Below are 25,866 nucleotides of genomic sequence, written 5' to 3' on the forward strand. Positions count from 1 at the left end.
ACCGTGTGGACATTTAAAGGCACTGGCGTATTCCACATCCACTGTTAATGTACACACTTTACAGGATAAAGTGTCCCAAGCATATGACCAAACACAAGGACAGTCAGGTGTGTCCACATGATTTTGTTATTCATTTAGAAAGGCTGACGATGTGTAAGAATGCGCAGCTATTGCAGTGAGAAACTTCTGCAAAGTCAGTAGACCAGTGACTGTCATAAGACACAATGACCCATACCTCAATAAATATTTGCTACCAGACATATGTTTATAGTTTTTCCTAGTTTTGGCCAGTACTATCTCCTATCAGTACATAGAACAATGGAAAACACACACACACACACACACACACACACACACACACACACCACCCCGCCGCCGCCACCGAGGCCACCCACAGTGGCCAGAGAAAGTGGTCATGTGCGAGAGTTTGAGCTGACGTTAATGCTTTTGTGTGTGTGTGTGTGTGTGTGTGTGTGTGTGTGTGTGTGTGTGTGTGTGTGTATTGTCTGCATGTTAGAGAAGAGCATTTTGGCTGAAAGCTCAACATGTATGGCAGTCCTTTTGTGGGGCCACTCTGCAACTCAATGTCATCTTTACACGGTGGTAGCAATCATTCCTTTTCATAGTACTGTCCATATACAATACACTTTTTTAAACACCTTGTACAGGTCACCTGACAGTACAGCAGGATTGGGCAAAATGCACCTGTGTCATCAACAAGTTAGAGGTGATTGCAAATGTATCAAGAGGCCTCATTTTAACTCCCACAAGAGAAAGCTAAATAACTGAATCATCAAGATGAATGATGGCCTGTTAGCAAGTAGGGTGTGTTGCCTCATGAGGTTGTCAATGTACACACACCTTGCCATCATTGTAACTCGTCATCGGCTCAGCCACCTTGTTTCCATATTTGAGCTTCATATGTTGGTGTTCTGGCACCCCTCTTAAGCAAAACATACATTTTCTGCAACAAATTTAATGCAACTTACGGAATTTCACTTTAACTGGATTTCAGTTTGCAAACTGTCCAGTCCTTATTCCTGATATATATACTACTTTTTATGGCATTGTTAATTAAAACCATATTTCAGTAACATTATTCTTATGACAGTCACTAGGTCCAACAAAAATATTTGTTAGAAGTAGAAATTCCTTAAAAGTGGGTTTGTTAACACACATACGTATTTCTGACCAGACTAAAAGGAATCATTAATGACTTCAGGTCAAAGATTGCAATTGAGGGAGAAACTGTATTCCAAAAATATATATTTTTCTTTGCAATAACTGTAACACTGGTAGCTTCACTGTATTTCACATACAAATCCGTATCAAACTGTGCCTCAGTGTAAGTACAGCCTGATTCAATTTATGCTCTGTTGTACAATGAAAATAATACACACATTAACAAAACTAACATTGTTATATCAAGAAGTAATTTTCATAAACAAAATTTGTTTTCACAATCAAACATTTATTTAAAAAGTCTATACACAAGAAGAGATAATCATAAATATAAATAAGACACTTCCTCGTATGTACAGCCAAAGCACAGCCTGTATATTCACATTCATTCATCTGAGGTTCATAACTTTGTATTTTTATTTCCTCCTTTTAAGTCCTTTGCTCTTTGCTTTGCTTCCTTTCATAGCCCCCTTCTTTGCACCCTTTATAACACTTGAAAAGTGTCCTGATTGTTTTGCTTTTTTCCTAAAAAAGAGAAAAAATTGTTACAATGAAGTAAAAAAATACAATAAACTATAACACTTCAGAAAAGCATTTTTTTTTACAAAGAATACAAAACGCTACTGGTTGTTACCTTTTATTAAGAAATTTGCGAGACAAAGGAAGATAAGCATAAGGATCTGGACGACCCTTTCTCTTCATGTCTCCTTGAGCTTTCTTTGCACGATACTCGGATCCCAAGGTCACTGAAAGAGCTGTTTTTCCTTTGCCTTTATGCACAGCCTTCTTCACGGGTCGATGAATGCCAGTACCTCCAGCTGATGAAAAGTGAAAACTACATTGGACCGTTTTACAAAATGTAGCAAGAGAGAATATGAGTACAAGAACTTGAACTCCAAGTGAATGCATAAAAACTATGTCTATGTACTTTATCCAAAATGTACAACAAAATGTAAATTAAAGCTGTCACTCATTTAATGTTAGAAAGAGACCACATAGGGATTTATAAGTCATGCTTCTCCTCTACAAAACTGTAACTACTTGTTATCCCAGCATATTCAGTCTTCACGAGATGGTGAAGCAAAACAAAAACAGGTGTGTGTGTGTGTGTGTGTGTGTGTGTGTGTGTGTGTGTGTGTTTCTTCAGCTACCTTTACCGTACTCATTCAGGTACATTTCACTAATACTGTTTTGCTTTGTAGCTTATATTACACCAATGTTTTGTTTATCATAACAATGCTACTTGTTAATCATTCACTGATTCTGGAAAACAACCAGTGATCTTACACGCTCACTGTTATGATTTTTCATTTTCTTCCCGAGTTACAACAACACTGCAGGTTTCAATTGTAGCAGCCTCACCATACGTAAGTAATTCAGAGTAATGCCATGCTTTACTTGTTGGCTGTTTCATACACCATGCAATCCACAGTGTCAACAATTCACAATGGATGAAATTTGATTTCATACATGAGAACAATAAATAGAGTCCTTATTGTCAATGAAAATATTAAAATGTCAAGGAAAACAAAGATGATTATCAAGTGTCTCACAACTGAGAAAGCCATTCATAACACTGACACTATCAGACAGACAATGTGAGAAGACAACAGTGCAACACTGAAAGATACCATACATGACAATTGTATTTTAAGTGAATTCAATTTAAAAAGATACATTAAACTGATGCAAAAAAAGAAGATATCGTGTTAACTTCATTCACTATAAATGATGTTATTGGAAAGCCTGTAATTGTGTCAATAACAGTTTAGACAATAAAGTTATTGAATCAGTTATATTTTGCCATATGCTACACATGAAAAAACTGTAAAAGGTGCAGTAATTTTATTATTTAAATCAGTAAAGATACCGTCTATTAAACTGAAACGCCGGAACTAGCACTCCTGGAACTGTAAGTTAACTGTACAAGTATGATAAAACACTAGCTTCTCTCTACTTTCAAATTTTTTCATACTAGTTTTTTCAACTCCTTGTTGATGAAACACATGATTACTCTAAACACATTTTGTTTTGACATTCAAAGCTAAGGTCAAGAAAAAGTGAATGGAAGGATGTAACACCCATGGAAATGAAAACTTTCATAGGAATTGTTTTCCTATTGGTGTTTATTCACATCAGTCAGTAAAAAAAAAAAAAAAAAAAAAAAAAAAAAAAAAAAAAAAAAAAAAAAAAAAGTTATTTAATTTACTGCATGAAACATCATGTTAAGGATTCTGAGATCTTTAAATTTATATAGAGAGCAATCTTCAAACGATCCAATTGGTAAGATTCATCCTATGATGGATTATTTCAAACTTAAAATGGACGAACTATGTTATCCCCCTTGTGAACTCGCCAAAGAAACATACTTGGTTTTGTGGAGAAGTCAACAGGAATGGAAACAGTACATTCAAGGCAAACACAGATATCCCCTTACAACCAGAGAGGATCATAGTGAAAAAATGTCTTAAAATTTGTGTTACTGGAGTAATATTAAGTTGTTCTAAAAATTCTGCTTGATAGGTAGGCCAATATAACATAATGTTTACTATGTATCTAAAAACAAAGATGATGTGACTTACCAAACGAAAGCACTGGCAGGTTGATAGACACACAAACAAACACAAACATACACACAAAATTCAAGCTTTCGCAACCAACGGTTGCTTCATCAGGAAAGAGGGAAGGAGAGGGAAAGACGAAAGGATGTGGGTTTTAAGGGAGAGGGTAAGAGTCATTCCAATCCTGGGAGCGGAAAGACCTACCTTAGGGGGAAAAAAGGACAGGTATACACTCGCGCGCGCGCGCGCACGCACACACACACACACACACACACACACACACACACACACACACACACACGCACACACACACACGCACGCACACACGCACACACACACATACACAGACACAAGCAGACATTTGTAAAGGCAAAGAGTTTGGGCAGAGATGTCAGTCGAGGTGGAAGTACAGAGGCAAAGATGTTGTTGAAAGACAGGTGAAATATGAGCGGCGGCAACTTGAAATTAGCGGAGGTTGAGGCCTGGCGGATAACGAGAAGAGAGGATATACTGAAGGGCAAGTTCTCATCTCCGGAGTTCTGACAAGCTGGTGTTAATGGGAAGTATCCAGATAACCCGGACGGTGTAACACTGTGCCAAGATGTGCTGGCCGTGCAACAAGGCATGTTTAGCCACAGGGTGATCCTCATTACCAACAAACACTGTCTGCCTGTGTCCATTCATGCAAATGGACAGTTTGTTGCTGGTCATTCCCACATAGAAAGCTTCACAGTGTAGGCAGGTCAGTTGGTAAATCACGTGGGTGCTTTCACACGTGGCTCTGCCTTTGATCGTGTACACCTTCCGGGTTACAGGACTGGAGTAGCTGGTGGTGGGAGGGTGCATGGGACAGGTTTTACACCAGGGGCGGTTGCAAGGGTAGGAGCCAGAGGGTAGGGAAGGTGGTTTGGGGATTTCATAGGGATGAACTAAGAGGTTACGAAGGTTAGGTGGATGGCGGAAAGACACTCTTGGTGGAGTGGGGAGGATTTCATGAAGGATGGATCTCATTTCAAGGCAGGATTTGAGGAAGTCGTATCCCTGCTGGAGGGCCACATTCAGAGTCTGATCCAGTCCCGGAAAGTATCCTGTCACAAGTGGGGCACTTTTGGGGTTCTTCTGTGGGAGGTTCTGGGTTTGAGGAGATGAGGAAGACGCTCTGGTTATTGGCTTCTGTACCAGGTCGGGAGGGTAGCTGCGGTATGCAAAAGCTGTTTTCAGGTTGTTGGTGTAATGGTTCAGGGATTCCGGACTGAAGCATATTTGTTTGCCACAAAGACCTACGCTGTAGGGAAGGGACCGTTTGATGTGGAATGGGTGGCAGCTGTCATAATGGAGGTACTGTTGCTTGTTGGTGGGTTTGATGTGGACGGACGTGTGAAGCTGGCCATTGGACAGATGGAGGTCAACGTCAAGGAAAGTGGCATGGGATTTGGAGTAGGACCAGGTGAATCTGATGGAACCAAAGGAGTTGAGGCTGGAGAGGAAATTCTGGAGTTCTTCTTCACTGTGAGTCCAGATCATGAAGATGTCATCAATAAATCTGTACCAAACTTTGGGTTGGCAGGCCTGGGTAACCAAGAAGGCTTCCTCTAAGCGACCCATGAATAGGTTGGTGTACGAGGGGGCCATCCTGGTACCCATGGCTGTTCCCTTTAATTGTTGGTATGTCTGGCTTTCGAAAGTGAAGAAGTTGTGGGTCAGGATGAAGCTGGCTAAGGTAATAAGGAAAGAGGTTTTTGGAAGGGTGGCAGGTAATCGGCGTGAAAGGAAGTGCTCCATCGCAGCGAGGCCCTGGACGTGCGGAATATTTGTGTATAGGGAAGGGGCATCAATGGTTACAAGGATGGTTTCCGGGGGTAACAGATTGGGTAAGGATTCCAGGCGATCGAGAAAGTGGTTGGTGTCTTTGATGAAGGATAGGAGACTGCATGTAATGGGTTGAAGGTGTTGATCTACGTAGGCAGAGATACGTTCTGTGGGGGCTTGGTAACCAGCCACAATGGGGTGGCCGGGATGATTGGGTTTGTGAATTGAAGGAAGAAGGAAGAAGGTAGGGGTGCGGGGTGTCGGTGGGGTCAGGAGGTTGATGGAGTCAAGTGAAAGGTTTTGTAGGGGGCCTAAGGTTCCGAGGATTCCTTGAAGCTATGCCTGGACATCAGGAATGGGATTGCCTTGGCAAACTTTGTATGTAGTGTTGTCTTAAAGCTGACGCAGTCCCTCAGCCACATACTCCCGATGATCAAGTACCACGGTCGTGGAACCCTTGTCCGCCGAAAGAATGACGATGGATCGGTCAGCCTTCAGATCGCGGATAGCCTGAGCTTCAGCAGTGGTGATGTTGGGAGTAGGATTAAGGTTTTTTAAGAAGGATTGAGAGGCAAGGCTGGAAGTCAGAAATTCCTGGAAGGTTTGGAGAGTGTGATATTAAGGAAGAGGAGGTGGGTCCCGCTGTGACTGAGGACGGAACTGTTCCAGGCAGGGTTCAATTTGGATAGTATCTTGGGGAGTTGGATCATTACGAGTAGGATTAGGATCATTTTTCTTCGTGGCAAAGTGATATTTCCAGCAGAGAGTACGAGTGTAGGGCAGTAAATCTTTGACGAGGGCTGTTTGGTTGAATCTGGGAGTGGGGCTGAAGATGAGGCCTTTGGATAGGACAGAGGTTTCGGATTGGGAAAGAGGTTTGGAGGAAAGGTTAACTACTGAATTAGGGTGTTGTGGTTCCAGATTGTGTTGATTGGAATTTTGAGGTTTTGGGGGGAGTGGAGCTGGAAGTGGGAGATTGAGTAGATGGGAGAGACTGGGTCTGTGTGCAATGAGAGGAGGTTGAGGTTTGCTGGGAAGGTTGTGAAGGGTGAGTGAGTTGCCTTTCCGGAGTTGGGAAACCAGGGGATTGGATAGTTTTTTGAGGTGGAGGGTGGCATGCTGTTCTAATTTGTGGTTGGCCTGTAGGAGGATGCTCTGAACAGCAGGTGTGAATGTGGGAGAGGAAAGATTGATGACTTTTATTAAGGATAGGAGTTGACGGGTGTGTTCATTGGCTGAGTTGATGTGTAGGTGAAGGATTAGGTGGGTGAGGGCAATGGATTGTTCAGTTTGGAACTGGTATAGGGACTGATGGAAAGAAGGGTTACAGCCAGAGATGGGAACTTTAAGTGTGAGGCCTTTGGGGGTAATACCAAATGTCAGACAAGCCCGAGAAAATAAAATATGGGAGCGTAATCTGGCTAGGGCGAAGGCATGTTTGCGAAGGGAATGTAAATAAAACTTAATGGGGTCGTTGTGGGGGTGTTGTGAGGGTGTCATGGTATTAGAAGGTGGAAAGTGTAACCTGAATGAAAATGAAAATAAAAATATATGGGGAGAGATATTAACTGGAGATCTGGTGCGAAAAAAGGCGAAAAAGTGTTGGTTTAAAGCTGGGCTATGTTGATCCTGTGGTGAACTTGGGTTGGTAGACAACGATGTGCACAAAGGTTAGGTGGTTGTGTTGCCGCCAAAACACGTTAAAGGGTGGAGAAATTCGGGAAAATTTCGAAAAAACTGCGTGTAAATGTATTAAAATGAGTGGTTTTGTGGTTGCAGATTATGAAAATGAGGCTAACAATTGTCTGACGAAGAAATAATGACGTTAAAACCTGTGGGAAGTGGCTAAAAATTATCAGTGATGTGCGAAAAACGAAAATGGAAATAAAGCGAAAGTTATCAGAACTAGCCGAAATGGTTGTTTAATAGGTGAAAGGAACTGTTTGTGAACTGGAAACGGTGGATTTTATAGCACCGTTAGTGTTGAAGTCGGAAAAAAATTTTTTGGTTATGGTTTGGAAGTGGGTTACGTATTATTGGGTATATATAGGCGGGATAAAATTGTATGGTAGATTACGGTAAAATGGAGAAGGTGAATACAAAGTGAAACTACTTGCAAAAACAGAAAGAGAAAATTGAAAGAGAAAGTACTTGCAAAAACAGCATTGGCACTGTAGCTGGTTACCAAGCCCCCATAGAACGTATCTCTGCCTATGTTGATCAACACCTTCAACCCATTACATGCAGTCTCCCATCCGTCATCATCAAAGACACCAACCACTTTCTCGAACGCCTGGAATCCCTACACAGTCTGTTGCCCCTGGAAACCATCCTTGTAACCATTGATGCCACTTCCTTATACACAAATATTCTGCATGTCCAGGGCCTCGCTGCGATGGAGCACTTCCTTTCACGCCGATTACCTGCCACCCTACCAAAAACCTCTTTCCTCATTACCTTAGCCAGCTTCATCCTGACCCACAATTTATTCACTTTCGAAGGCCAGACATACCAACAATTAAAGGGAACAGCCATGGGCACCAGGATGGCCCCCTCGTACGCCAACCTGTTCATGGGTCTCTTAGAGGAAGCCTTTTTGGTTATCCAGGCCTGCCCACCCAAAGTTTGGTACAGATTTATTGATGACATCTTCATGATCTCATCTTCATGATCTGGACTCACAGTGAAGAAGAACTCCAGAATTTCCTCTCCAACCTCAACTCCTTTGGTTCCATCAGATTCACCTGGTCCTACTCCAAATCCCATGCCACTTTCCTTGACGTTGGCCTCCATCTGTCCAATGGCCAGCTTCACACGTCCGTCCACATCAAACCCACCAACAAGCAACAGTACCTCCATTATGACAGCTGCCACCCATTCCACATCAAACGGTCCCTTCCCTACAGCGTAGGTCTTCGTGGCAAACGAATCTGCTCCAATCCAGAATCCCTGAACCATTACACCAACAACCTGAAAACAGCTTACGCATCCTGCAACTACCCTTCCGACCTGGTACAGAAGCAAATAACCAGAGCCACTTCCTCATCTCCTCAAACCCAGAACCTCCCACAGAAGAACCCCAAAAGTGCCCCACTTGTGACAGGATACTTTCCGGGACTGGATCAGACTCTGAATGTGGCTCTCCAGCAGGGATACGACTTCCTCAAATCCTGCCCTGAAATGAGATCCATCCTTCATGAAATCCTCCCCACTCCAACAAGAATGTCTTTCCGCCGTCCACCTAACCTTCGTAACCTCTTAGTTTATCCCTATGAAATCCCCAAACCACCTTCCCTACCCTCTGGCTCCTACCCTTGTAACCGCCCCTGGTGTAAAACCTGTCCCATGCACCCTCCCACCACCAGCTACTCCAGTCCTGTAACCCGGAAGGTGTACACGATCAAAGGTCTGTCTTTCAACAACATCTTTGCCTCTGTACTTCCACCTTGACTGACATCTCTGTCCAAACTCCTTGCCTTTACAAATGTCTGCTTGTGTCCGTGTATGTGCAGATGGATATGTGTGTGTGTGTGTGTGTGTGTGTGTGTGTGTGTGTGTGTGTGTGTGTGTGTGTGTGCGCGCGCGCGCGCGTGTATACCTGTCCTTTTTTCCCTCTAAGGTAAGTCTTTCCGCTCCCAGGATTGGAATGACTCTTACCCTCTCCCTTAAAACCCACATCCTTTTGTCTTTCCCTCTCCTTCCCTCTTTCCTGATGAAACAACCGTTGGTTGCGAAAGCTTGAATTTTGTGTGTTTGTTTGTGTGTCTATCAACCTGCCAGCGCTTTCGTTTGGTAAGTCACATCTTTGTTTTTAGATATATTTTTCCCACGCGGAATGTTTCCCTCTATTATATTCATAATGTTTACTATGACACACAAGAATTACTGAGCAAAAAATCAAATTACTTGACCTGCAAGATATCTGTAAAGCACTTGCTGCCTGCACCCACTTTCATCAGCTGCACATGTCAGGTGTCAGATGTCTGAGTACATTTTTGGTACAAATTTTATAGAGATCAGTTCATGGTTACAGTTAGGCCTATCTAACTAATTAAAGTGATCTGTGTGAAAAGACCAGACTGTACTATGAAAAGGTAAGGCTCAGTGGAGCTGATGTATAAGAGAAATGTGTAAGAGAAAGTTACTAATGCTACTGATGAAATTAAGCAATGGAAACTCCAGTTTGGAATATCAACAATATAAGAAAAAGAGATAGATTGCTACTCACCATAAAGATGACACACTGAGTTGCAGACAACCAATACGAAATGACTGTAGTCCTTTAGTTGTGGCTGTCTCGAACTCAACATGTCAGCTTTATGGTGAGTAGCAAGCCATCTTTTTCCTTACATTGTTAATGATACTGATGTCTCTTTATCATTGAATTCTCCATCATTTTGTCTTCTAATGTTACTGTTCTCTGTTAAATTCACATACTGTTATTTGTATTTTCTAATTCAATCAACAGGCATCTACTAATACTGTCTGGCTATCTTTACAAAATTGTCCAAAAGATATAAATGATTGTATTAATAATAGCTCTGTCTTATTACATTTCTTTATGGAAAACAAAAGAGCAGTTGTACTGCAGAGGGCACTATGTGAGCTCACTGCATCAACTGCTCAGAATAATTTTGTTGAATTTTATAGGTCAGGGTTCCATTACACATAGGATGTGGCCACACAGGTAACAGGAGCTGTGTGAAGTGCACTGAATGGTTTTTTATGTTGGAGAGTCTTGGAAAAGTACAAACAAGGGCACAAGTCTCAAAGGGTGCAGGTCAAACGTAGAACAATGGTACGCCCAGCAAACATCGGTATTACAGTTGAACGTCTTCATAGCTGTGTTGGGAAAGAACCAGATCCCCAAGCTCTACCAGGAGGCATTGAAGTAGAAATCGTTGTAGGTACTGAAAGCTGGATATAAGTTTAGCCAATGTTTTTACCAGGGACCTAACAGTGTTCAAAAATGACATACAAAATTCAGTTGTAGTCTGTGGAGACTTCAATTTCCTCTCAATACATTAGCAAATATTTGTGTTTAAAGTTGGTTGTAGGCATAAACCATTGTCTGAAATTGTAGTAGTGGAAAAATTATTGAGCAAGGAGCTGACACTTTGTGTAAATGGTTGCAATAACATATTAGACCTCTTAACACAATTGTGAACAAATAGTGTGTGTGTGTCATTTTTATCCACTTATTTTTCTCTCCCTTAGTTTGCTTCTTTTGCTCTGTTTATTCCATACCATTCGTTTTATTGTCTCCACTTGCTGTCTTTTGTTGTTCTTCCTCCTTTAACCAACTTCTCTTTTCACTATCACTCTTCAGTCATCACTGAAATGACATAGGCCTGTTATCTCTGAATTCTTACTTTTGGCATGCTTTTGTTCAACTCTGGCTTACTTCATATTAAGTACGTGGGTCCCACTTGACATGAGTGACCTGGCTACCCTTCACCCTCCCTCCTCAAGCTTTGCCAGCAATTCCCTTTTTTCTGCCTTCAAGGACACTCAAGTTCTGAAAGTTAGGAGTATTGTTGGTATTCAGTTACCAGCTCTACTGAGAGGTGAACCACCTGAAGGTCAGCACTGGCCAACCCGTCTGCCTCTTTATGAATGTAACAGAAAATGTAGTGCTGTATTCTGAGTAAATTACGTAATAGCAGTCTGGAAGCAGACGGCTCAACAACATTCAAAACCAATAAGACTCAACTGGACAAGAATGCACAACAGTCCCAAATACAATGGCTACTCATAATTCTTACAAAATTGCTTGAATTTTACAAGTTTTGCAGGTTTCTACAATATCAGAAGCAAAATTCCATGCAGTACTACTTCAAAAAAGAAAAAGAGGCTTACAAAATGAAATGAATGGCATGATGTTGTTGTCTATCCATGATATTAGGAACTACATTTGATTAATTCAGTGTAGTTTCAGTTGTGAAGATATTTCCAAAATTTGTGTATTTGAGTAAATGAAAATCCTGAAATGATAAACACAAAAAAAATGTATATTTCTCAAAGACTGTAGATTGGTATAAATGAACTTGTTAGTGCGACACTAAATGTTGTATAGCTCAAATGATGAGACACTAGTTTCTTCATTACTGTGTATCTAAAAGGGGCAGTTTAAGTACAAAAACGAATGAATTATTATAACCTGAAACTAAAGACCAATAATAGAATTTACAAAGTGATGAGAGTCACCACAGCACTAAAAAATCAGATGAACTTGGTTAATGTCAATTGTATAGTATGTCATCCTTTGTGGAACACAAAATTACGGGGCCACAAATCTCACAAAATTAAGAATATTGTAGCTAAATCCAGGATGGAATAATAGCAATATTATGAAAAGAATAGTTGCTACTCACGATATAGCAGAGATGTTCAGTTACAGGTAGGCACAACAAAAAGACTGTCAAACATTTTTCAAACAAATCTGGAAAATGTTTGACAGTCATTTTGTTGTGCCTATCTGCGACTCAGCATCTCCACTAATAATGAGTAGCAACTATCCTTTTCATAATATTGTTAAAATATCATTTCTGTACTTTCCAATCTACTATATTGTTTCACTTGTCATAACAAAAGTAGTAATGGTACAATGTGCATCAATTGTATACACTCACAACACTAACTGCAATTAAAAAAGAACTAACTCCTTTTAATACACACAAACTATCATCAAAGATATCATCATTGTTAAATATACTACTTGCCAAGCAGCAGTAGGAGGACGAAACACAAAAGTTATGGAAACTTCATAACCTCTTTTATATGATTTGTTCTGCCGCCATTGTTTCTTTTTTTTATCTACACAACTGTATCATATTTTGAAAAACTGATCACTTCGTTGGTATATTAAACATACCTCTGTATTTCATAGCTGGCTCACTCTGTGCATCAGTGCTAACACTCATTCTTCTCTTTCTTCCAGCAATGGGATCAACTGATGACGCTGCAACACTCTTGGTCTCGCCATCCTCATCACCTGAAAAAAAGAATTATATGAGAACATTAATTACAAAACTAGCAATATTGCTTTCCTTCAACACACACAGTGATATTACACTGATTGTTTTCTAAGATTAAACATTTACTTCCCTTGGTACTGATATGATAGTTCACTGTAACACATTTATTAACCACCTGTGTGTTCTTCAATGCATTATACTGACAGTCTCTGAAATTATGATTATTGTGAACCATTGAATGGTTTGCTCACTTCAGCTGTGCTACCACTGAGGCTATGTGGGTAACTTGGATAGTGTGTAGCCAGAGGACTTACTGGTTTGCTTTCAAGTGATCACATTCGCCAGATTTCTATTACATGGGGTACTGAAACAGCCAAACGGGATTATTTCCTGCTGAAAATACAATTGTAAAAATACTGTCCAATGAACACATACTTCAAAGTGAACAACAAATCTCATGACCATATGGATGGGATGGTGACAAGCAGACATCTATGTTCGTTGATTGCAGCTTCATGGAAAAATTTGAAGCACACGTACTGGGATGTAAGCAACCAAAACTTCAAGTATGTGATTTTGTTACCTGAACTACACACTCATCTTGTCAAGATCTGACAAAGGAGCTCAGACATTTCAGGAAAATTTGGAGGGAGGGAGGGAGGGGCAGTAAAAAAACAGTTATTACTTATTACACAAAAAAAAGGAAATCACAAACTACTAATGTTGCATGATCTGTAAGTTACAAAAGTGCACTGATCGAGAGAAGACGAGCTTGTTTTGTTCATTAGTGAAAACTAGAATCTTCTACATTGTGGAGGCTAGGTTGCCCCTACTTTTCTTGATTTCCGAAGAGCCTTTCAAAGTGTTCAGTTACATCACCAAACAAACAAATATGTGCTTACTGAGTATTGCAACAGGTATGCAACGGGAATGAAGACTTCCTAGCAAGAAAGAACCCAATACATCTTTCTTAAAAGGGCAAGAGTCAGATGTAAATGTTGTGTCCAACATACATCGAGGAAGTGTAATGGGATTGTTACTGTTTATACTATGTATAAATGAAATAAATGAAAGGGTAGATAACATCTGCAGCTGTTTAAGGCTGTCCACAGATAATTCAGTTGCTGCAAAACGTAGGACGATTTGCATAAGGTCAGCACACAGTACAAAGACCAGCAGCTCACATTCAACACAAATACACATAATGGGCATAAATGGATACAATGATACAATATCTTTTAAACGTCTGAGTTAAAACAACAATCTTCATGTTTTATCGAGAGTGCACTTCAACAGCTAGTCATGCACAACTTTAATAGTAACTGCTATCTAGTTTGTTAATGAGCAACCTCTTGCCATGTCTACATATCTATATCCACATGATTACTATGCAATTGGATCACTCCATGTCAGGTGGTCTACAGGTTCCCAAATAACCATCATACATTTTGTTGAAATTTTTCCATGAACATCACGCATGTTCCCTCCAGTGAACATTTGTAAAGTCTCACAATCATTAATTCGGTACTTCTGGTGATATAGTCATTTGTTTGACCCCATTGTGCACCTATCAACAAAACACCCATGAGTTTTTGGCAACATCAAGACATATCATCTCCAGTAATATTTTCTTGAAAGAAACAGAACTAGGTCATCTTGTACAATGTTTTGAGCTCTCCTAAGTGAAATAATAATAAAAAATTGTGAGCTATTTGCATATGGATAATTTGAAGTTGCCAGAAAAAACAAAACCCCAGAAGAATGTAGGAGTTTAGCTATTTTTATCTCCGGAAGTAATTGCAGTACACATCTGAATCCTTGTACGTAATAACTCAGCAATACAAAATCTTAGAGTAGAAAATTTAATATTCCTATTGCTTTCCAATAGTTACAAGTTCAGAGCAAAGTTGATGATTATTCTAAAAATGCCAAAAATCACTATTTTTGTCCACTTTTACAAAAAATGTCTTCTGCCAACTCTCTTCCACAATTTTCATTAGAAACCCTGTCTAAACATCTTAAAAATTATATTTTGATTTGCAATGTGAGCATATAAGCACTAAAAAGATAATGACAAGGCGGAGGTGCATTGAAGATGAGTCCATATTCTGCTGGTATTCAAATTAAATCTGACATTTTTATTATGTTCTAAAATTGTTTAATACACTTTGGAGAAGACAATACCAAAAGTCTTGATGGTTAGGGAGTGAGAGAACGTCCAAATAACTCGAAAAATTTCATAAAATGGGTGTCTTTTGGCACGACTCATAGTGACATAATTCAGTCAGTTTTTCTCCTATAACTACAGCATCAAACTTCACAATTTAACTGTGATTTACAAAGGTAGTTGAGATAACAGAAATAAAATTGCTGCATAAAAGCTGCAGCACACATTGTATATAAACAGCTGGCAGGTTTTACACCACTGTCACATCAGGTGAACTTTGGTGAAGTACAAAGCAGTTTCCCGAAATTTTTTAGAATGGATTTATGTTATAGAGCATTTTTAGTATGTATTTTACTGTGTAATGCTACTGTGTGCTAGTATAATTCTGATTTAAAATATGGTGTACTTTGTGGTTTATGTGGAACATTAGTATACACATGAAAAATTATATAAATGTATTTGTATGGTTCATGATGGCTTAACCACTGCTGGTTCCTTTTAAAGTGAGGAATCAGTATCCCCATCACCATAGGGGCCATGTTGTGCAACACCAGCCACTGCTTCTCGTGGATTTGCCCAACACAGTCCTCACCTACTACACTGGGGGAACATTTTCTATCATTGAGATTTCAAGAAAGGGCACAGCAATGCAAATAACCATGCTTCTGTTTGAGGAAAGCAATAAGGTGTCCCTTGTCCAAAGGGTGAGTAAGCCAGCAACAGAAAATTGGCCATCAATTTAACAGAAACACATGATAAAGTCACCAAGCTGCAGTTTTTTTTTCTTTTTTTTCCCCAGCATTGGCTCAGCTGTATGTGTATTCTCTGTGGCACTCTTGAGGCAGTGGGGACCCTGCAAAAACTTCAGTCTGGTTGCAGCAAACACGTTACTCCTTAGCAGCTCAAGGCTAAGTAATATTAAACTTGAACCTACTAGGCTTGCGATGAGCTTTCGAGAGGCAGTTCGTTGTCACTGACATCATCCACTCAATTATATTCCTAGGTTTTCTGTCCTCCTATGAACTCATACCTGATATGCAGCATAGTTGTGACTGGGTTCAATTAACTTCATTAAGAACCAGCCCACTAATTTAGTGCAGTGGTCTGATTGTGAAATTTGTTACAGGACTGCCTCCCCTCTTGCACCTCTGAGCAGAACTTCGATTGATTATGCGACCAGTGGGTGTGATGGACCCCCACCAAAGCTGGTCCTCCCACATTCTTTCTACCACAGAGCCTTAGTCTGGACAAACTTAGGATTGCAAAGGGAGAATTCCATGTTATGGTTCAAGCAAGCACAGCCCAGCACTAAATGCTCTGAAGATTCCCGACCACTGCCTGTTATAACGTCTTTCCAGTCGTACATTTCTTTTCACACTGGATCTTGTCAAGGTCTAGAATCAGATGCTAGTGGTGCCAGAGGATATACACAAAACAGTTAACGCAACACTATTGGACTGTTGGAATTGCCCTACATGTCATATGGGCTGCGTAACACTGCAGTCATTCCACAGGTTTCTTGATGAAGTGCCAAAGGGCCTAGACTTCTGTTTTGCCCACATCTAAAACATTCTGGTGGCATTATTTTCACCAGAAGAACACAACTGTCATCTTGAAGACTTTTTCCACCACTTCACCAACTATGGAACGTGTGGCAAAGTCCATGCAAGAACTCGAACATGCTGCAATGGCATAGTGATGCGGATTATGTGGTGATGAGTAATGTGGATAGGTACAGCTATGGCCAGAATGTGGCTTTGTCACAGTACTCTTGACACTTCTTGCAGCAGGTCCTTGAGTTTTGCACCATTGTTCTGTGCCACTGTCATCAGTTGAAATTTATGGTCTTAAGATATGGCACAAATTCTGGACAGAACACCACCAACCACATTTTTGGCACCACTGATGTACCGAATTTCGGTCATGAACTGGGCAATGAAATTTAGATGGTTCATTTGGACTGGTGGATAGTTGTTCTGGGGTTGTGAAAATGTGAATTTCAGAAGGCAACAGTCATAAATATGGTGAAGACAAAGTCTTTGACCAAAACCCTGAAATAATTTATGACTTCATAGGTAGCCAGGAGCTCTGTATAGAATGATGGCCAAGAACACTTTTTCTGCTGATCTTTTTGTGAAAAAGATAAGGGCTCCCAAGACTCCATTGACATGCTGCCACAGAACTGCACCCACAGAATGGGCTGAGAGATCTGAAAAGATCAGTAAGGGGACTTTAGCAATAGGATGTGTGAGCAATGTGTGCCATGTCAGTCTCACTTGGTATGCTTCAAACCTATAGATACTTATTTGATGTCAGAAGTGTGGAAACATGCACTATGGGGCACAACATGCACTATGGGGCACATAGGACTGCAGGGAGTGATATACTTTTATCATGACGAGGTATGGTTGCGGGTTTCGCCCTAACATAGGGACAAGTTACTCTCTCAGGATGGCAACCAATCCCAGAGGTAGACATGTGGAACCAGCACAGATATCTTGAATCTAATAAAGCTCACTTTACTAGTTTTGATGAGGCATTTGGCAGGTTCAGTAATATTGCATACTTGGTGGAGCAGTGGAAAAAGTTTAAAAGATGACATTCATGTTCTTCTGGTGGACATTATGCTACCAGAACATTGTATAAGTAACAAAACAGAAGTCTAGAGCCTTTAGTACTTCATTAATAAACCTGCAGAATATGTGTGCTGTCTTACACACCACACCTGGTTGCAGAACTCATGGATTCGTAACAGACACATTGCCAGCCATTACTTCACTGACCCATCCCCAACAGTTCAGTTCAGCCACTGCACAAGCAAACACCAATCAGCGCCATGCCAGACACTAGGAAAAGAGGCTAAACTACGATGACATGATAGGATGACAAGTGTGATTCCACCTAGGCCCATGGGTGATTACATAACCTGGTTTTATTCACACACTCCATGCAAGATGATAGAGTTTTGTGATGGGTGGCACTTCCAAGGATATCAGTAGTTCTAAAGGAATGTTGTCTACCATATTTACTCGAATCTAAACCGCACTCGAATCTAAGCCGCACCTGAAAAATGAGGCTCGAAATAAAGGAAAAAAAAATTCCTGAATCTAAGCCGCACCTGAAATTTGAGACTCGAAATTCAAGGAGAGAGAAAAGTTTTAGGCAGCACCTTCAAATCGAAACAAAGTTCGTTCATTGTAATATAAGACACAATTTAAGTCAAATGAATGACGATACAGCTACAGTAGTTTGGTTCGAGTCGTAAGCTTAGCAGTTTAGCTTTACCAGGTAGCCATTGCTGTGCGGCAGGCGCTCCGTTCGTATTAATACAGGTACACTTCCTTTTTCATGTGCTTCATCTGGTTTGAATTGATTGCTTATTTTGCTTTGATCTGATAAGTGCTGTTTTCTTTGTTATAGTTGTTTACGTCACTATAAGCTGAAAATGCATTACTGTACTGTGTCTGTCATGCATTGTTTGTCACATTCTGATAGTGCGTGTTTACGGCCTGTCGCCGCTCGCGGCATGGCTTGCTTTTACGCGCGCTACCGCCGCTTTAAAAAAAAAAGAGAGAGAGAGGAATCGTCTCATCAGCGAAACAATGGCAAGAGACTGCTATTTGTTGTTACTTACACTGCTGCTTTCTTTGATAATGATCAACAAGAACCAAATAATAGACTGCCTATGATAGAACATGTTCTGAACGAGAGTTAGGCGAAAATTTTTCTTCATTTGAAAATCTTTGCGGCCGCTTCTTTAGTACATCAAATTCTGCACAGAAATTAGAGTCATCTTAGATTTAAAAATCTAGTCAGTTGCCTTGCTTCATTTATGACTGTATCACTATTAGGCATAAGAATAATACGAATATAAACATGACACATTACGTATATTCTTCCGCGTTTGCTGTTGTCTCGCTCTAGTTTCGTAGTTTATTAGGCACACAGGATTTAAATGGGATAGCAGCAAACACGAAAGAATGCATGGCAAAATGTTTATATTAGTATTATTCTTATGGTGAAGAGAATACTGCATGTGATTCACATTTCATCAGGTTCCTATTAGCAACCATCTCTTCCCACAGGTAGGAAAAAATTCAGAAAGTAGATTTGGCCATTTCTGCTACATTCGAAGATGAACAATACGGAATTTGTATTTACTTCGTTGGACAATGTATGAAAATGCAGTGGTCGAAACTCGGGGCGGAGAAAAAAAAGCTCGTCTTCCACCTTTTTTTTTTTAAATTTATTTACTGACGCAGAGGTTTTGGCACCAGTATTTATCTTTGTGCCTACAAAGCATGCCTGTGTAGCGCTACATATATTCAACGGCAGAAGTTAGTTGTGGCGGCACCTACCAACATTTCTCAGAACTTCCACTTGCTTTGCACTCGATTCTAAGCCGCAGGCGGTTTTTTGGATTACGAAAACCGGAAAAAAAGTGTGGCTTAGATACGAGTAAATACGGTACTCCTGGGGCCTTGTCTCGACTTAGATCTTTCAGTGCTCTGTCAAATTCTTCATGCGGTATCGTATCTCCCACCTCATCTTCCTTTTCCATAACACTGCCCTGAAGTACATCTCCCTTGCATAGACCCTCTATATACTCCCTTCACCTTTCTGATTTCCCTTCTTTGCTTAGGACTGATTTTCAGTCTGAGTTCTTGATATTGATACAGGTTGTTCTCTTTTCTGCAAAGGTCTCCCTAATTTTCCTGTAGATGGCATCTATCTTTCCCCTTATGATATGTGCTTCTAAATCCTTACATTTGTCCTCTAACCATTCCTGCTTAGCCATTTTGCATTTTCTGTTGGTGTCATTTTTTAGCCATTTGTATTACCTTTTGCCTTCATCATTTAATTTTTTATATATTTTCTCTTTTCTTCAATGAAATTCAATACCTCTTCTGTTGCCCACGGATTTCTACAAGCTCTCTTCTTTTTACATATTTGATCCTCTGCTGCCTTCCCCATTTCGTTTCTCAAAGCTATACACTCTTCTTCTACTGTATTCGTTTCCCCTGTTCTTGTCAGTCATTCCGTAATGCTTCCTCTGAAACTCTCTACAACCTCTGGTTATTTAAGTTTATCCAGGTACCATCTCCTTAAATTACTACAGGTAATCAGATCCATTTCCTTTGTGGCATAGTATGGCCATTTCCTGAAAAACCCTTCTTGTTCACAACAAAATCAACATCTTCAGTTTTAATCTACAGCTCATAACCAATAAATTGTGGTCAGAGTCCACATCTGCCCCTGAAAATGTCTTAGAAGTTGAAATCTGGTTTCTAAGTCTCTGTCCTACCATTATATAGTCAATCTGAATGAAACCTTTCGGTGTCTTCAGGTCTCTTCCACATATACAACCTCCTGTCACAATTCTTAAAACAAGAGTTAGCTGTGATTAAATTATGCCCTGTGCAAAATTCTACCAGGCAGCTTCCTCTTTCATTCCTTTCCCCCAGTCCATATTCACCTACTTTTTTTCCTTCCCTTCCTTTTCCTAGTATCAAATTCCAGTCCCCCATGACTATTAAATTTTTTTTCTCCCTTAACTATCTGAACAATTCCTTCTATCTCATCACACATTTCTGCAATCTCTTCATCTGTTGGGCTAGCTGGCAAATAAACTTGTACAATATTTAATGTAATATTTTGCAGAAATCTCTCTCAGGTGCTGAAATGCATATAGCAATTTTTTCATAGTTTAATGGCAGCAAATTCATTATAAACCAATTTTCAACAGGCACGAATATGTCAAAACAAAACACTGCCTGTAGGTGTTCACACGAAGTGGGGAGTGTGCATGTGCGCTCACATGTGTGTGGGCATGTGTGCAATGAACTTCAAGTCTGTATGATGTTGGCTGTGATGAGCACCATCAGTTTTCCTTGAAACAACACTGCAATAGTCTGCCATATGGCATAAAGAGTAATAAGCATCACTTACAAGAAAATTATTAAAATTAATAAAACTGTAACTCACCACTCTCTGAGTCACTCAAGTGAAGCTTCTTAAATTTATTTGAAGACTCATTTTCATCATCACTGTCCTCTGTAATTATTAGCCTCCCATCAGAAGCAACCTTGAAATCTGATGCCTTCTTCCTCTTGATTTCTTTTGAGACTACAGAATGTGGATTTGTTGCTGAAATTGTAGGAAAATAATGATTTATCCTTTTTCATTAGCTAAGACAATATAAACAAATATATTAACTCATCTGAGTAAATCTGCAATGATTAGGAACTAAATAGGCATTGTTGCAAAATGTTGCTTATGTGTATCAAAATTTTGAACTTTTTTCCACTAGAGTACCTGTAATTCTCTTTGCAGCTGATGTATCAGTAAAATCAATGAATGACTCCTCATCCTCTTTGATCCATGTGCCTGGTTGTTTCTTCCTTTTAGAAACAACTTTGCTTTTTTCAGAATGCTCTTCAAAGTCAGAGTCATCTGACTCTGCAAGAATTTCTTCAATACTGTAAAATATGAATAAATTGAACAAAGTTATAAAAGTGCCTTAGTAGTCAATGAAGAAGTGCGAATTTGCTTAAAGTCATCTTAGAAAATGAAATCATTTTATGATAAATATTTAAGTATTCAGAAATGGTTATTTTTAATTTCCAAGAAGACAATGGACTTTAGTTGCACTTTGAAAATATTTAAATGAAATGTTGAACTGATCAATGTAGACATGTTTTCTTCCATTTTACTGCAATATGAAAAAACAAGAGCAGCTGCAGCCCTTAATGGCTACATATGATGGACATTATACAGTTGTTGAAAAGTTATTTCTATAACAAATGAGCAATATCCTTAATTTAATTGTATATTCTGTATATTATCTCAATAAACACTGATGAAAACAAAGCCATCATGTGTTGTATGCATCTTAATTGGATCAGTTCAATATTTCACATTACAAAAAGTTGTTTATCAGTTACTGACAAGTTAAGATAGCAGACAACAATGTGCTTAGTGCATCTATGCCTATGAAAGTAGGAATGACACATGAGGTACAAACTGCTTGAAAGTTCTACTTAATTGAGTCTGAAGCTTCTGCATCCTGACAGGAGGAAAAAATTTGCTTTGCCATGTATCAACAGTGTGTGACAAAAGCCCTTGAGTTGAACCATAGTGACAGCTGGGTGTCATGTTCAAAATTGTAAAATTAGCTAACTACAAATAGGCACAATTTAAGATGCAGAGCAAGTTTGTCATGCCAGAATTAAATTACAGTACAACAACTCATCATATGCTACAGGGATGCTGCTGCTACACTGGTGTCTGAAGATAATTGGATTGACTGTCACTCTGATTAAATGGGCACATTCACAATTCATTGATTTCCTGCTAACAGACTGGTGGTCACCTTTTTGCTCAAGAGAAGCTGTCTTTAGTAGGGTTTCATCAACATTATTTGTTCTGAGATAGTCCTGTGTAGTTCTAATCAAGCCTGTGTACTGCAGCCTACAGGAGCAATATTTCTGGGTACTGCAGAAACCTTATTATTTATTGACTAACAGATGAACTAAACATAGTGCTTCTGCTAGCTGAAGTTGGCAGTCACTGAATAGTGTTAAACATTGACCGAGATCAGATTTATCTTCATTCGTGTTGAATGTCTTTGGAATGTGCATATAGCACATGCAAAATACTTTAAGTATTTAGTGCAGGTGATATCAAACAATGCAAAATCCAGGATGTAATAGTGACAATATTATGAAAAGGATAGTTGTTACTCACCATATAACAGAGATGCTGAGCCACAGATAGGCACAACATTGGTCAGAATAGATAACACACACACACACACACACACACACACACACACACACACATGCAGTTCATACACATAAACACAGCCTCTGGCGCCAAGGCGTTTGTGTGAATGTTGTCTATTCTGATGAAGGCCTATTTGGCTGAATTTGGCTGAAAGCTTTGTCTGACAGTCTTTTTGTTGTGCCTGTCTGCAACTCAGCACCTCCAACACTTGTGATAGAGTTTCAATTCCATTTTGATACAGCAACTAGATACAATTAATATACAAATATTAATTATCTGTTCACCAAGAATAACTATTTTGTAGCCTACATGTGAACAGGAAGTGAAGAGCAAGTGAGAGATGGTGTCACTAGCCACTTGAAGAACTTGGGAGCAAATATGCACAGTAACACATACGGTGAAGATTTTAATATATTAACAGCTCTTATATGAAAGTACTATCTCTTTTCAGTAACTTTTTTTCAGATCCATTTCCTTTGTGGCATAGTATGGCCATTTCCTGAAAAACCCTTCTTGTTCACAACAAAATCAACATCTTTAGTTTTATGGAAAGTTCACAACACTTTATTTTAAAAACAATGTAAACTTGCTGCTTCACACAAATGTTTTATATTTTTCCAAAGCTTCTTCCACAGTTATTTTGTGGCTATTTATCCTCAAACTCAATAATTTGCAATCTTTTAATACGTAAATTTTTAATTCTAATAAAGGATACTTCATTTTGGTTTCTTTAAAAAATTAATATCATTTTTATAAAAAACTGAACACACAATTTTAAGTCAATGTTACTGGTATAGAAGGCATTGCTCTACCCATATGATGTAAGCCAAGACTACTTGTACTCTGCAAACAACAGCCACAGTTAGAATCAGGCCATGTATGCCCTAAAAGTTGTTTAACAACATATTGTCAAAAGCTGTAAAAGTCTATGTCAAAAGCTTTAAAAGTCTACATGACTCAACTTAGATGGTATGTTGCCAATACTATTTTCACAGTGTGGTTTTAATTTATATCTTTTAAGTACTGATTTTTGGATGATTGCCTGTTATTTCTTTAGTACTGAAGATAGCTATTCAACAGCTGAAATTAAGATACACAGTCAAAAACTACTGATTGGATTTGTGACTGACTGCTGAATCCCTTTTCCTTTTTACAAACATATTCTACAATCATTGCACACAATGGTTCCAAATGGGATCAAATATGGTTATAATTCATTTTGTTATACCACTTAGAAGCAATTCTATGACCAATCATGCATCCTGCAACAAGGCTATATTAAGTCTAACAACTGGGATGAAGCTACTAGTAATAAAAAGATTAACACTAACAATACTCTAAAATCCTGCACAAATGGCATCATGTAACACTTTAAGCTGTTGTACAATTTATACTTTATTGTGCGACTGTTCTTGGTCAAAGACTATTATCCAGTCCAGATTTTTGTTAACAGCAAAAGTTACATAATGCAAAAAATATAGTGTTTATAAATATTGTTTAGTCATTTAAAGGTAAATGCACTGACACTATCTATAAATATTATATTTCTGGCAATGTGGTATTTTAATGTATGTATTTAACTCTCAACATTAACAAAAATCTGTCCTAGATAACAGTCTTTAACCAAAAATGTTTGCAGAATAAAGAATAAATTAAACAACTTATGGTTTTATACATTATGTCATTTTTACAATTTATTAAATCTGTGGAAAAAAAACCTCTAAAACTCAGGGCCGCTGTGAATGCTAGCACAACAGTGACATTTCAATGTAACATAATTACACATGGAATAGTAGTAACAGTTTTTGCTCCTTAAGCTGCATGCAATAAATGTTGAGATCGATGAACTGACTGGTATCTTTTTCCTGGTTAGTAATAACACTTACTTGACAAGAAATGCTTGAAGAAAATTTATTTACCTCTGTTCTTGAGTTGCAATAATGACCTTAGGACTTTATTTCATGAAGAATAGCTAAACTGAATGTGTAAGGGTAAGCAATGTTTAACTGAAGCTTAAGTTAAAACTCTTATCATAAATCAAAGACAAGATGGGGCAACCGTTATTGGGGCAATAAATAGTTTGAATTTGTCTTCGCCTTTTAAGCTGGGGTGGTGCAAAAGGGAAGAAATCAAAAACAAGATGAAGAATGAGAATGTAAAAAACTCTTCTTCACCTACAATAAATTTAAATTTCCAATCCCGCAGGAAAAGTTACACACCTCTTTGGTTGTCCTTTTATTTTGAACTGTTCATCCTCATCATCATCAGAAGACCCAACCTCACTTTTCTCTTTATCACGCTTCTTCTTTGACTGAACTTTTCGTATATTCTTTAATCGCTTGTGCATGACAGTATCCGAACTCGGTATCATATTTGCTATTGTGTCATAATCATATTTCCGGACAAATCTGCTAAGTATGTTCCGTGTCTTCAGTCTAAAATGTCGTTTGCAATCTTCTGTCATGCCAACAAAACTTTTTACCTGGAACAGAAGTCATGCTATCATATTTGGCAGAAGAGAGAATGTATGGCAAAATACAAAAGAAGCACTACCATGAAGTTCATAGACTTACAATTGTGGGCACAGCTGGTGTGACAATACTTGGTGGGAAGGAAGTTACAAACATCTTGATGTAACTGAGACAAGAAACGACAATTTCACGAGTGGAGGACAGCAGTAGAAGACAAACATTGTCCAACATTTGCTCAACCAAATCAACCGGAATTATATCTGCAACATGTAATGTTATAAGAACTTTCAAATACTTCTGACAGACGTCTAAATACTTATACATAAGGGTGATATAACAACTCACCTTTCAAGTGATGGATAACTTTAGTGAGAGCCAACAAAGATGCAGATGCCATTCTTGGTTGCCCTGCTAGGCCCACCATCAACAGTCCCATGTAGTCTCGAAGCACATCAACGTCTGGCTTGTGTGCCCATCTCTGCAAACCACAGTCTTTACATTAAGCATTATAGTAACAGCATGAAACAGAGATGGAAGGTATATCACTTCCAACTACTTCATGAAACAAAACCAAGTGATAGAAACGATCATTTAAAGCAAAAAAAAAAAAGGTCTAATAAACATAAGCACTAAAATATTTACATTAAGAGTTATGAGCACTTGTTCAGCAGAAAATACATGTTTCACAGTAGCAAAGATGAACGAGTAACTCATAGCTCTTAAAGTCTGTGTTTTGGAGGCCACATTTAGTAGAATTTTTTGCTTCGAATGATCATTCCTGTCACACCACTGAATACTGATATTCCTCTTGGGACACCTTGTATAAGCCAATGCAGGGTCCTGTGCATAGTGGAGAGAAATGAAACAGCAATAAAGACGAAGTACACAGAAATCAATGAACTGAACGAGGGAAC

At 39.1% G+C, this 25,866-nt stretch overlaps 1 protein-coding gene across 1 annotated transcript in view; it reads right to left on the reverse strand.

Moving 5' to 3' along the window:
- Positions 1-1,450: 1,450 nt before the first annotated feature.
- LOC126473917 (RRP12-like protein) overlaps positions 1,451-25,866 on the reverse strand; it is a 144,655-nt gene continuing 120,239 nt past the window's right edge. Inside the window, exons 16-23 of the mRNA XM_050101272.1 lie at positions 25,298-25,430; positions 25,055-25,212; positions 24,701-24,963; positions 21,012-21,175; positions 20,682-20,843; positions 12,427-12,546; positions 1,817-2,000; positions 1,451-1,707 (exon numbers count right to left, since the gene is read on the reverse strand). Of these exons, the coding sequence (XP_049957229.1) occupies positions 1,599-1,707; positions 1,817-2,000; positions 12,427-12,546; positions 20,682-20,843; positions 21,012-21,175; positions 24,701-24,963; positions 25,055-25,212; positions 25,298-25,430 (1,293 nt within the window). The 3' untranslated portion in view covers positions 1,451-1,598. The remainder of the gene's footprint in view (positions 1,708-1,816; positions 2,001-12,426; positions 12,547-20,681; positions 20,844-21,011; positions 21,176-24,700; positions 24,964-25,054; positions 25,213-25,297; positions 25,431-25,866) is intronic.

Source organism: Schistocerca serialis, chromosome 4 (genome assembly GCF_023864345.2).
Source record: "Schistocerca serialis cubense isolate TAMUIC-IGC-003099 chromosome 4, iqSchSeri2.2, whole genome shotgun sequence".
In the NCBI taxonomy this organism is placed as follows: domain Eukaryota; kingdom Metazoa; phylum Arthropoda; class Insecta; order Orthoptera; family Acrididae; genus Schistocerca; species Schistocerca serialis.